Below are 14,225 nucleotides of genomic sequence, written 5' to 3'. Positions count from 1 at the left end.
TAGGTCACTATTACCTTGAACTCTGGGCTCAAGTGATCCTCTTTCCCCAGCTCCCCGAGTAGCTGGGATTACAGGCATACACCCCCATGCCTGGCTGTATGTTGCTATTTTATGTTTTAAAAACCTAATCCTGACTGTGCTGGTAGTCGCATGAATCTGTGCACATACATGCAAACAAGTACATGTAAAACTGGTGAAATCTGAATAAGCTTCATGGATTATATCAATGTCAGTTTCCTGATTCTGACAGTGTATGATACTTATGCAAGATGTCATCGAGACAAAGCAAGTAAAGGATATGTGAGATCTTTGTATTATTTCTTACAACTGCAAAATAAAAAGTTTTTAAAACTAAGTTATGATAACAAAATAAGAACTCTGTGTCAAAACTAACATATAAAGTTGAAATATTGATTTTATTTTTTAAGAATCTGGTGGACAGTAACAAACTTTGGTGAAATTTCAGGAACCATAGCCATTGAAATGGATAAGGGAACCTATATACATGCACTCGACAATGGACCTTTTACCCTGGGAGCTCCACACAAAGAAGGTTTGTGTCTGGAAGGGAAGATCCTGCCACAAGTGTAGATTTTAGGACATTCATTCACTTAGGCCAAACTCTAACTAGTCTCAAACATTTTCCAAAGGAATGGAACCATTGCATTTGACTCTTCCATTTTTTTTTTTTAATTCCTTAATATTTACCAGCCATTGGCAAGTCCCTCTTTCTCATATAAGCATTTGAAAACATTCCGTATAGTTCCAGAAGAGTATCTTTGGAAATCAAAACAACATGAATAATTAAAATAGTAAGTGGAAAGAAAAAAGAAAACCTATTTGAGTCAAAATGTTTGAATTTCTTTTTTATTCAGACCTATTGCCAAAACTAACCTGTGCGTTTAACAATTTGAAGTTTCCTCATTTCCTTTAGTGCATTAGAGGAAGCACTAATGAGATACGAAGTAATTACAAGATAAAAAGCAGTATCATTTGGTTAGCAAGGCCATCCCTTGAATAAATGAAAGCATTTAGCTTTTTAAATAAGTGTTTAAATATGACTGTATTTTAAAACATAAAGAGAAGCTATCTCAAAAGTTACTAAATAAGCATTATATCACCCTGTCTTACTCAGTGTATAAAATTAACATTGTAGTTAAAAGAAGGTAAAATAGATCTTGATTCCAAAGATACAGTATTACAGTGACATCAGTATATCTGAATATTCTTACATTTAATTGCAGAAGAAAATAGCCACATTTTTTAAAGCAAAATAATGTCTTTATATTTATAGCAAATGTCAAATTTATTTTCAAATGTTTTTTCTCCAATAATTGATGAGGGCCCTAGTCCTCCAGAGCAGTTTATGGCTGTCAAATTATCTGATTCCAGGTGAACTTATGTTGCAATATAATTAGTAACCAGTTATTTTAAAAATTTAATTGTATTCATTAAAAATGTTAGTATCTGTCTTAAGCCCATGGTAATTTTGATATAAAAAACAAAATAGCTTTTTTGAAAAGTAGATTTTGTGATCTACTTTTAGTGGATTTCCTGTCAGTATATAATGCTAGGCTGGAAAAAAGATGTGTAAGTTAAAAAATGCAGATTAATAATTTCACACAGCAAATAACATAGATTAAAAAATAAATCAAATAGTACAAAACCTGGTTCACTGTTGCTATGATATTTAAACTCACTGTTTGGAAGTCCAAAGGCAAACAGGAAGACTAAAAAAAGGAATATTGTTGAAACCAGCAGAGAATGTTACAGAATCATAACGACCAAAAGAATATTTTTACTCACTATTTTTACAGTCATTTTATAAAGTAACCTTTTTTATTCTCACCTTGTGCAAAATTATAGAATGATTCTTTGGGTAGAAGATACTGAAAGTGAATTTACATATTTTAGTAATTGGTTACATCAACATGATAATGATTTCTGTTATATAATCATTAACATATAAAGGAGTAAAAGTCAATTCTGGCATCCCAGGAGATTCTCGGTAAGGTAAAAGATTAGAAATCATAATTTTAAAAAATCACATTAACATTATTTCTGTACTTTCTTTGAAAGTCTGATAAGTATGGTGAAAGACAAAGAATAAAAGCAGAGGAAGAAAAAATTCAATAGTTTTAAACTGCTTTACAATTATAAACAAAAAAGGATTATAAAGAAAATTAACTGACAAATGAGGAAAATATTTGCAACAATCTTAACAGGCAGTGAGTTCTTACTCTTCATATGTATCTTGTATAGAATTCATAGCACTGATGACCCCAGTAAAAAAACTGCAAACGATCAGATCTCAATAGAAAAATGGACCAGGGACATTACCAGATAATCTAAAATCTAAAAAGGAAAGGAAAAGAAAAACAGTTGTTATTCTAGTTAACTACTAAAATGCAAATTTATAGGATACTGTTTTTTCCATATCAGGTTTTCAAGTATTTTTTAAAGTCATAATGTTTAAAAAAAAATCTGTGATACAAAACATACTCTGTTAATTTGAGGTAAGAATGTAAATGGAAGCAGCATTTTCTGGAAAACAGTTTGATGACATAAGAACTTTATGCCCTTCGATCCAATTATTTCTAGGAATTTTCTCTAAGGATAAAGCAGTTTTATGTATAGAATAGATGTACATAGAACTATTTATAATAAGAGAAAAAGTAAGTTTTAGTAATTTATTATTGAACTTTATAACTAAAGAGGTATAATTGAAGAATGATGAATTTCTAAAATATTTGTTATGTAATATATAAGGTACAATGTTTATATTAAAAAACACAATATAAAACTAAATTTAAAACTGCACTGTCCAACATGGCAGCAACTAGTCATATGTACCTTTTTATTTTTTTTAAAAGGCACAGAGTCTCACTCTGTCACCCAGGCTGGAGTGCAGTGGTGTGACCGTATCTCACTATAACCTCAAATTTCTGAGCTCAAGCAATCCTCCTGCATCAGCCTCCCAAGTAGCTGGTATTACATGTGCACGCCACCATGCCCAGCTGACTTTTTAAATATTTTGTAGAGATGGGGTCTCACTGTGTTGTCCAGGCTGATCTTGAACTTCTTGCCTCAAGCAATTCTCCCACTGGCTTCCCAAAGCACAGAGATTACAGGAGTGGGTCACCACTCAGCCACATGCAGCTTTTGAACACTTGGAATATGTCCAGTCTGAAATTTTAGATATGTACACACGCACACACATACACATGTCCTGTTTTGATGTTCTATAATTAATTTTCTCTCAGTTTTTAACTTTTATCTATCTTATTAATGTACAGAATTGCCCTGAAATCTGGCTATGGAAAATATGTTGGTATACATTCAGATGGACTTGTTGGGCGTTCAGATGCAATTGGACCAAGAGAACAATGGGAACCAGTCTTTCAAAATGTAAGTGCTGTTATTGTTTACAAAAACTTCCTGTCAGTTTAACAGAAAGTCTGTAACAGTCAATCATAATATATTTAAAAAGAAAAAGTAGGATGCAATAGTATAATACATTAAATTGGAATAAATCAGTAAGAACATAGAGCCTTGAAGAGATCTCAAAATATAGTGCAACTAAAATAGCATTAGTACTTTTGCCCACAATTATTTCGGTATACCCTTAGTGCCTAGATATGGATCTCATTTCCATTAAAGAACCAGTCAATTTTAGGTCTCAGAGTAGGAAAACAGAATAGTTCCTAAGCGTCTTCTTTGTAGCAGAAATCATGGATGCTTTCAGAAACATTAGAGACTGTAAGCGAACAGTAGAGCTTGCTAAGACCAAGTTGTGACAATTTATGCATAAAATAAATAATAGTTCATTGAAGTAAATTATCTCTAAAAGACTTTCTGTTCATAAGCTTAAAATAGTGTATGAAAAGATAGTTTTAATATAAGAAGAAAAAAGATAATATACTAATTCTTAATTTTAGTAAGTAGACAGTTGTTGTATATGGATGTTTTGTTAAATCTTTGTTGATACAGAATACATAATTTCCTTTTTCTGTTTGTGTGAGAATATTGAACAAAAATATATGAGTGCTAAACAGTCTTTAAAAAGTAGATAACTATATCAAAAACAGTAAGGACCAGTGGGCACCACACCGAACAAGCAAATAGAAGATAAGCTCAGCCTTAGAGTAGCAGCTTTGGTAGTATACACTAATGAATTGAAAATAGGAACTCAGCAGTGTTTTCTAAGATGACAGATTAAACAAACATCCCCCCAGAAAGAGGTAATCACTTAGACTAATTTCCTCATCCCCTAGGATAAAATCTTAACTCAGTGACTTGAAAACTATTTTGACCCAACCCTTTGAGAAATGCATTTTTACATTGCAGCCCAGCACACACATATGTATAACTGAAGCAAGAGTTGTACTTAACAATACTTACTTATCTGTGTTATGCACCCTGATATTTCTTATTCTCTGTTACCCCTTCCTCTGTGTGTCTGTGTGTATTCCTTCCCCCGCCCCCCCCATACCATTCAGGAAACAACACTACATTGATTTCATTACCCGCGAATGTGTTGCAACCCCTTTGAGATGATCCTACTAGTTATGATGAGACACTTCTAATGAAAGTTACACCGGTAGAAAAGGCCAATATATCATAAGGCCTTAGATGATGACTTAGATAGTACTAATAATACAACACTTTAGGAAAGTTCATTTCATTTTATTTTTAGGAAGGACACTAAGTTTCAAAAATTTAAATTTAAATGAAAGAGGGTCTTAAAACTCTATTGCAAAAAGGACTCAGCTGAATAATCTGTGGCACAGGTTTAAATCATCTTGGACCACCCTGCCATGTTCCAGGGCTCACCAGGATCCATCCAGATGAGAGACCACCCAGCCCTTGTGACCTTGACTAAGAAATTAAATCCATGTTATCAGAACTTTTTTAACTGGATGTGATATAAGGTTAACATATTTTGTAATCATTATATTTATAAATATTTTGTCTAAATGTTATGGTATTCCAAGTTTTCCAAAAGAATCAACCAAATACAAGTAATAAGTAAACATTATATTTGTTAAGGGGGTTAAGCTAACCAAATTTATAACCCAGATTTAGATACACAAGAAAATCAGTCTTTAAAGTTTTGTTTAATAGAAAGCAGTGTAATATAGCAAACATTAAACAACTAAAAAAGTATATGATTATTTATTTTCACACACAAAAGTCCCTCAGACATTCTTAAATTCAAAACACCAAAGGCGTTGTATATACCTTTTCATGTTTTCTAATTGTGAAGAAAATAGATTTTACTTAAAATGCTAATATTTTAATAAAGTATGCTTTCATAATTATGTTCTTGTCTTTAAAGTTAATTTTTCAAACTGAACTAAATCAGTTATATCTTCAGTAGATCTTTTAGAAAGGAAGCAATCCTACCTCATCTACTTAGAATTTAGTCCTACTAGGAAGATACACTACAAATGTTTATTGTGGTAATCTTTGAATAGTAAAATGATAGGTGATTTTGGTTTCCTTTTCTATATGTTCTTGTATTATATTTTTCAGGTTTTTCTCTAAGTTCTTTTCTGTGATTTTTAAATCAGGGAGGAAAAATTAATTCAGTCTAAACACTTAATGTTTCTTCTACAAGAAGTATCCTCATGGCTATTTTGTTATTTTGTTTCACTTAGGGGAAAACGGCTTTATTGGCCTCAAATAGCTGCTTTATTAGATGCAATGAAGCAGGAGACATAGAAGCAAAAAGTAAAACAGCAGGAGAAGAAGAAATGATAAAGGTAATGATGACATTTTATACAGATAACTACATTCACACATGCGATGTGACTGTATCTCTTTAAAATGTTAAATGGTCATTCGCTGTCACTTTAAAGATTTAGTTAATAGATTTTTGTAATGTGGTGGTTCAAATAGACTCATTTTTAATTATAAATCCCATAGTTGACGGCTTGTTTCTACAATGTGGTAGAGAAATGAGTGCATCTAGGAGCTACCTTGCCATTATCTCCATGGATTAGTATCTTTTTCTGGTAGTTCCACATGCTCTTTTTAGGCTTTCATGTTCTTGTTTTCTTGCTTGTATTTTAAAATCTAATTTTTAAAATAGATAACATGTACACGTGATCCCAACATTTTCAAATAAAAGCATGTGAAGATGTATACCTGCCATGCGTCTTACTCACCTGTGTCCCAGCTCCTGTTCCTCTTTCCCTTTTTTTTTTTATAGTCTCCTAAAATTTCTTTATAAACATATGAATATATTTATAATTTTCAACTTTTTTTCGCTAAAGGTAGCCTCCTCTATAGTCTAGACTTTGATTTTTTTTTCCTTAAAATTGTATCTTGGAGAGATTTCTACTATGAGTTTGAATGTAGAAAGTTTTCTCTTTTTCTTACTTTTCCTCTCTTTCTCTTTTTTAGCAGCCACATAATATTCCATTTTAGGGATGTACCTTAATTTATTTAATCTCTTATAGATGGAAATTTAGGCTGTTGCCAGTCTTTTGCTCTTATAAACAGTGCTGCAGTACATAACATTGAATATGCATCAATTTGTAGATGCATATTCAATTTCCAGAAGGAGAATTACTAGGTCAGGGGTATCTGCATTTGTATTTATGTAATGCTTGAGCTTCTGTGACGATAATCACTTTATGAAACATAAAAAATCATAGCAGAACTTCTGGGGCCTTAGCCCTCACATTTTAAAAATATTTTTATTAATAGTACCAGTCTTCTTTGCATTAGGAGAAACATGAATCACATAAAACATGATTTTTATTTTATTTTTAAAATTTGTGTGCGTCACTAAGCTGGAAATAAAAGTTCCTTATTCCAGGCTAAATTCTCTCATCCGTAGTCAGATGCGTTATCCATTGCACCACTGGCCTGTGCCCTCCCTAATCCTACTCTTTGTTTTACATTATTGTAAAAGTTACACAGACATCTTCATATCAAGGTGAAATTCTAAATAATACTGTTAATATAACCTAGATAAATCAGATAGTTAACTGGAATTTGATGAAAACATTTAAGGCTTAATTTTTTAAACTCACAAAAGCCACTGATCTTTAATGATAAACATATACTAGGATGTGTCTAAAGAATAACTCCCACCTTCTTGACACATGGTTTTTCTGTGTCTTGGCATTCCATCACAGTACTGAGCATCCTGAACCTTGCTTTGTTTGTCTCTGTTGGGAATCACAGGTTGCATCCAGTCTGACCCAGATTTGCTCTGTAAGGCATTGTGGGGGCCGGAGTGGAAGGCTCTAAGAGGGGGGCAAATGCCTTTTCTAAGATGCCCTTCGTTCTTATAATTAGAGCATAAAAATTTATGTTACATTTTTCTCTACTACCAGTGAAATTTAAAAGTATCTATCAAATCTCTGTATGTACTTCATGTTAGATTTCCGATCATAAGTTTGATTTTCTTTTTAGAATAGTCTTGATTTCAAATAATTTCAAATCTAAAGCTCAAACAATTTCAATCAAAAATGTAGGTATTTTCTTAGAGAAGGGAAATGTTATATTTTTTCGTTGCATGCATCCGGCACATGCGTTGTAGTCTTGAATTTCCATAATGCTCCTGTGAGGTGGATGTGAGCTCAGCGTTATATACAAGAAGACAGCCTCTGACCCTCTTTACATCCTCATGGTTTTTGTCAGTCAGTTCATGGAAATCACGGTGATTTCAAGGTGTGGTAAGACAGGATGGGTACCCAGGCTCAGCTGACTCCAGAGGCCACTCTCAGTATTTCATAGCACGTTGCTTCTCAGGAAGCAGGTCATTGAGGAAATGCAGAAGGGTTTGTGACTTACATTTACTTTTATTTATTTATATTTTATTGTATCATGTTTAAATTATTTTGCATCTGGATATCATCACAAAAGAGTTATTGAAGGCAACAATTGCAAATATATGTGCAGTGCTTTGCACTTACACAAAGATACAAAGATACTTGCACAAAGATTGCGTTTTTCACTATGTAAAGCAATTTTCAGACGAAATACGAAGTTTTCTGGATCGCTTTGGCTAGTCAAGTAGCTGGAAGCTCTGAACAGTGATTATTTAGGACTCTTTTCATACCATTTAATTGCAGGCTCTCTTAATCTCTGTCAGCCCTTCACCTTTATGACCTTGCCTTATCTACCAGAACACAGATCCCTCTTACTAAAGGTAGCATTGTATTACCTCTGTCAGCCCTTCAGCTTTATGACCAGATCACAGATCCCTCTTACTAAAGGTAGCATTGTGTTACAGGCCCTAGCAGGGAATGTTTTCATGTCTGGGACCCCTCTAATCAGAACCGTCACAAAGATGTCATTGGCACAAACACGTTATTTGTCATCACTTTCTAAGCAGCCCTGGAACTGGACTCTGGCCACAGAGATCCCCTAGGAGACATGAGTCCTTACCATTGCCAATTGCCTGTTCTGTGGGTGATCCTAATTGTTGAATGCAGATTAATTAACTTATGACATGTGGTAGTAAACATCCATCCAAACTTAGGATATAAGAAGCTAGTAAAAGAGGTGGGTTCCAATTAATTAAAAACAAGTTGTGTAATGTTAAAAGTTTTATTAGTTTGGTAATAGTCTGTGCAACATAAAATAGCTATTTGGTCCTAGTGTATTCACTTGGAGGACAAAATTAAATTAGTTAATGATCGCTTTATTGTCTAGCAGGATCTGATGTGTAAAATGTTTCTGAAATAATTTTGTCTGTAGTGTTTCTGACACAAAGGCTGCGGAGGAAGCATGTGATAGCACTTACTCATATAGATTATATATATGAAGTAAAAACACATAGCCAGAACCTTTTTCTGAATATAGTTGCTCAGTTAATTTTTTCTTCTGCATAAGAAATCATCTCGAATGTTCTTATGTGATACGTAAAGTGAGGAAGGTGGAAGATAAACATATAATCCATTGAATTCTCTTTTCCAATATCTAGATTAGATCCTGTGCTGAAAGAGAAACCAAGAAAAAAGATGACATTCCAGAAGAAGACAAAGGAAATGTAAAACAATGTGAAATCAATTATGTGTATGTATTCTTTTCCTTTTAGACCTACAGATTTGACAGTGAAACGCTTCTTGAAGTGATTCTCAAAGTGCTTTCAAAATAAATTACCAAATTAGCTGGGGATGGTGGTACATGCCTATAGGCCCAGCTACTCGGGAGGCTGAGACAGGAGGATTATTTGAGCACAGGTGTTCAAGGCTGCAGTGAGTTCTGATCACCACTGCCTTCCAGCTTGGGTGGCAGAGCAAGACCCTGTCTGAAAAAACAAAACTGATGGACAAGAAGAGACAACACAATGTAGCCTCTAGGAGAGCACTGAGCTAAATGCTTTTCTTTTCTTGAGGCTTGTTTTCCTGATCATCCTACCAGCTCCCAAAGCTAGTCACTCAGGTTAGTCAATCTCTCTATTCATTCATACAATGGGTGTGATGCCAGTCAAAGGCTGTGCTGTGGCCAGGACACAGGGGACTCCAGCCAGCATGCCCTAATAGAAATGGGGCCTTGTGCTACCCAGTCAATGAGTGGCCCTCCTCTTGAGAGGTCACGAAGGTCATCTTTGTTGAAAAGTTCCAGCTTATTAAAAAAAATACAATTAGAGCTTTTTTCTCCCCCAAGACGGAGTCTCACTCTGTCCCCCAGACTGGAGTGCAGTGGCATGATCTTGGCTCATCTCAACCTTCACCTCCCAGGTTCATATGATTCTCCTGCCTCAGCCTCCCAAGTAGCTGGGACTACAGGCACGCCACTATGCTCGGCCAATTTTTGTATTTTTGGTAGAGACGGGGTTTCACCATGTTGGCCAGGCTGTTCTCGAACTCCTGACCTTGAGTGATGCGCCTGCCTTGGCCTCCCAAAGTGCTGGGATTGCAGGCATAAGCCACTGTGCCTGGCCTACAATTAGACATTTTTAATAAGTGAAAAAGAAATTAACAGTATTTATAAATTTAATAGTAAATATGTATAATCAATTTGAGGTATTTTTCAATGAAGACATTTTCTTTGCAGAAAGAAATTTCAGAGCTTCCAAGACCACAAACTTAAAATGAGTAAAGAAGACAGTAAAATTCTTAAAAAGGCTCGGAAAGATGGATTTTTGCATGAGACGCTTCTGGACAGGTAGCTATTTATTTACTTATTTCCACTATTTTCAGTAGCCAATAGAAATGGCATGTAGAAAATCTACATTCTCTTAAATTAGTGTAGTTTTTCACATTTTTGTCTTTATTTCTAATTTATGAGTGTGGCAATATTACCTAGAGAGGACATCATAAGTTTGGGAAAAGACTGTCAAGAAAGAATATCTAAAAATTATAACCGATTCTAAATATATACTTTAAGAAATTCAGGTTTGACTGTATCTACTTCATAAATTTATCTTTTTATAACTATTAGAACCAGAGTTAGAAAGAAGCAGTTTGACTAATATAAAAATTATGTGGATTCTGTTAGAGTAGTTCAGGTTCCTTAAAATAAGAATAGATCAACTAAAAAACTAAGTATAAAAGCTAAACAATTGAAATTGAAGCAGTTTTATTCTAAGATTTGGAAGAGTGCAGGATGTTTATCATAGCAAATTATTAATATTTATTACTCTTCCTAGGTAGATAAGTAATATCCTAGATTTATGACATAGAAAAACAGACGTTTAGCTGTGAGTGTACAAGTATAAATCAATTAAGTGCCAGATTTTGATAATCACCAGCCGCTCATTCAAGTCCTATGTTGCAAACTTACTCTCACCCTTTTTTTACATTACTTGATAAAGGCAATGTTTAATTACGTATTTCCTGTTAACTAGCTGGTAGAGTTCATACCTAAAGTCAGTCAGTAAATAATCTTAAGAATTTTTTCCAGCTGAGCAAATGAATATGTATCTAGTTGTAAGAAATTAAGAAGAGGATATAAAATATAATCAGGATGTGGACTCTAAAACAGAATAAGCTGTATGTCCTGTAACTTTTATCACTTGTAATAATACAGCATTCTCACCCTGTTAAATGGAAATTCAGAGCACCCTTAAATTCCGGAATAATTAAAATTGCTATTTGGATTGAAAAAGCCCTTAGGCAACATTTATTGAATATTAGGAAATAACTTTTATAAGATTAGAATCCATTTTTTATAGAAACCAAATTTAAAAGTATACATATTTTAATATAAGTGTTGTGGTAATAACCAAAATTGAACACACAGTTTTAAAGCTTTTTATATTTAGTAGCAGTTGAATATATATGGCATGTTTTACATAGATTAATTTTATTACTTTTCTTTGTTTAAACAGGAGAGCCAAATTGAAAGCCGACAGCTACTGCAAGTGACTGGGATTTTTGTTTCTGCCTCATCTTTTTGTGTTTTTTTCTGAATAAAATATTCAGAAGAAATGCTTTTCAGAGTTCTTGATTTGTTGTGAAATTATTGTTTACCTAGTAGCTAGTTTAACCAGGATTAAACAAGTTTAATCAGGATTCTTCATGGATGTACTTTTTAGCTAACTACAGTTTTTCACATGGAAATGAAACTTACAGTACACATTTAACGTACCACAGAATTTTTTTCTGGATTTCCTGTTCTGAAGCATGAATTGTACTAGAAACCAATTCTTCCTGTGCTACTTGTGGAATCTGCCTTATTGGATCATAATCTTACTTTACTTTATATAATAGATGCTTAATCAGTGCCTTTAATAAAAGTTAGTTAGAAACTCCCAATCCAATCAATCAACAAGGCTTTGGTTCTACCTCCAAAGTACTACCCACATCACAGACAATCCAAATATCAGAACTAGGGGGCTGGGCAGAGAGGACAAATCATCTATTAGGGAGTGGGACAGAAAGTGGAAACATTACAAAGAAGCAAGTAGGCTCAGAACAGAGGGGAGAGTAGTACTGGGGAAACTCCCTGCTGAGTACAGGTTAGCCACAGTGGATATGTATGTGACACCTTTGTCCTTGTGGGCTGGAATGGGAGCTGATAAGGGAATAGGAACAGCTCCAGTCTACAGCTCCCAGCGTGAGCGACGCAGAAGATGGGTGATTTCTGCATTTCCAACTGAGGTACCGGGTTCATCTCACTGGGGAGTGTCAGACAGTGGGTGCAGGACAGTGGGTACAGCGCACCGAGCATAAGCCGAAGCAGGGTGAGGCATCGCCTCACCCGGGAAGAACAAGGGGTCAGGGAATTCCCTTTCCTAGTCAAAGGGGTGACGGATGGCACCTGGAAAATTGGGTCACTCCCACCCTAATACTGCACTTTTCCAACAGTCTTAGCAAACGGCTAAGGTATGTCTCCTAACACTATCCCTCCCCACTCCCCTGACCCCAAAACAGGAGATTATATCCCGCGCCTGGCTAGGAGGGTCCTACACCCAAGGAGCCTCACTCATTGCTAGCACAGCAGTCTGAGATCAAACTGCAAGGTGGCAGCGAGGCTGAGAGAGGGGCGCCCGCCATTGCCGAGGCTTGAGTAGGTAAACAAAGTGACCAGGAAGCTCGAACTGGGTGGAGCACACCGCAGCTCAAGGAGGCTTGCCTGCCTCTGTAGACTCCACCTCTGGGGGCAGGGCGTAGCCAAACAAAAGGCAGCAGAAAACTCTACAGACTTAAATGTCCCTGTCTGACAGCTTTGAAGAGAGTAGTGGTTCTCCCAGCACGCAGCTGGAGATGTAAGAATGGACAGACTGCCTCCTCAAGTGGGTCCCTGACCCCTGAGTAGCCTAACTGGGAGGCACCCCCCAGTAGGGGAAGACACACCTCACATGGCCAGGTACTCCTCTGAGACAAAACTTCCAGAGGAATGATCAGGCAGCAGCATTTGCTGTTCACCAATATCTGTTGTTCTGCAGCCTCCACTGCTGATACCTGGGCAAACGGTCTGGAGAGGACCTCCAGTAAACTCCAAAAGACCTGCAGCTGAGAGTCCTGACTGTTAGAAGGAAAACCAACAGATCATTCACACCAAAACTCCATCTCTACATCACCATCATCAAAGAACAAAGGTAGATAAAACCACAAAGATGGGGAAAAAACAGAGCAGAAAAACTGGAAACTCTAAAAATCAGAGCGCCTCTCCTCCTCCAAAGGAACACAGCTCCTCACCAGCAATGGAACAAAGCTGGACGCAGAATGACTGACGAGAGAAAGGGGCTTCAGACGATCAAGCTACTGAGCTACAGGAGGAAATTCAAACCAATGTCAAAGAAGTTAAAAGCTTTGAAAAAAAATTAGATGAATGGATAACTAGAATAACCAATGCAGAGAAGTCCTTAAAGGACCTGATGGAGCTGAAAACCACAGCATGAGAAATACGTGATGAATGCACAAGCCTTAGTAGCCGATTTGATCAACTGGAAGAAAGGGTATCAGTCATGGAAGATCAAATGAATGAAATGAAGCGAGAAGTTTAGAGAAAAAAGAATAAAAAGAAATGAACAAAGCCTCCAAGAAATATGGGACTATGTGAAAAGACAAAATCTACGTATGATTGGTGTACCTGAAAGTGACGGAGAGAAAGGAATCAAGTTGGAAAACACTGTGCAGGATATTATCCAGGAGAACTTCCCCAATCTAGAAAGGCAGACCAATATTTAAATTCAGGAAATACAGAGAATGCCACAAAGATAGTACTTGAAAAGAGCAACTCCAAGACACATAATTGTCAGATTCACCAAAGTTGAAATGAAGGAAAAAATGTTAAGGGAAGCCAGAGAAAAAGGTTGGGTTACCCACAAAGGGAAGCCCATCAGACTAACAGCGGATCTCTTGGCAGAAACTCTACAAGCCAGAAAAGAGTGGGGGCCAATATTTAACATTCTTAAAGAAAAGAATTTTCAACCCAGAATTTCATATCCAGTCAAACTAAGCTTAATCAGTAAAGGAGAAATAAAATCTACAGACAAGCAAATGCTGAGAGATTTTGTCACCAACAGGCCTGCCCTAACAGAGGCTCCTGAAGGAAGCACTAAATATGGAAAGGAACAACGGGTACAAGCCAATGCAAAAACGTGCCAAATTGTAAAGACCATCAAGGCTAGAAAGAAACTGCATCAACAAATGAGCAAAATAACCAGCTAACATCATAATGACAGGATCAAATTCACACATAACAATATTAACCTTAAATGTAAATGGGCTAAATGCTCCAATTAAAAGATAGAGACTGGCAAATTGGATAAAGAGTCAAGACCCATCAGTGTGCTGTACTCAGGAAACCCA

At 35.8% G+C, this 14,225-nt stretch overlaps 1 protein-coding gene across 1 annotated transcript; it reads left to right on the top strand.

Annotated features, from left to right (window-relative positions):
* Positions 1-213: 213 nt before the first annotated feature.
* LOC129027282 (protein FRG1B-like) lies at positions 214-11,396 on the top strand. Its single transcript, XM_054473889.1, has 7 exons — positions 214-289; positions 493-553; positions 3,297-3,408; positions 5,661-5,765; positions 8,945-9,036; positions 10,021-10,131; positions 11,297-11,396. The coding sequence occupies exons 1-7, from the start codon at positions 214-216 to the stop codon at positions 11,331-11,333; spliced, it is 594 nt and encodes a 197-aa protein (XP_054329864.1). The 3' UTR covers positions 11,334-11,396.
* The last annotated feature ends 2,829 nt before the right edge of the window (positions 11,397-14,225 follow it).

The sequence above is a fragment of the Pongo pygmaeus genome, chromosome 13 (genome assembly GCF_028885625.2).
Source record: "Pongo pygmaeus isolate AG05252 chromosome 13, NHGRI_mPonPyg2-v2.0_pri, whole genome shotgun sequence".
NCBI lineage: Eukaryota > Metazoa > Chordata > Mammalia > Primates > Hominidae > Pongo > Pongo pygmaeus.
Note: the sequence above shows the minus strand (reverse complement) of the source record. Positions and strands in the feature narration are given on the sequence as shown.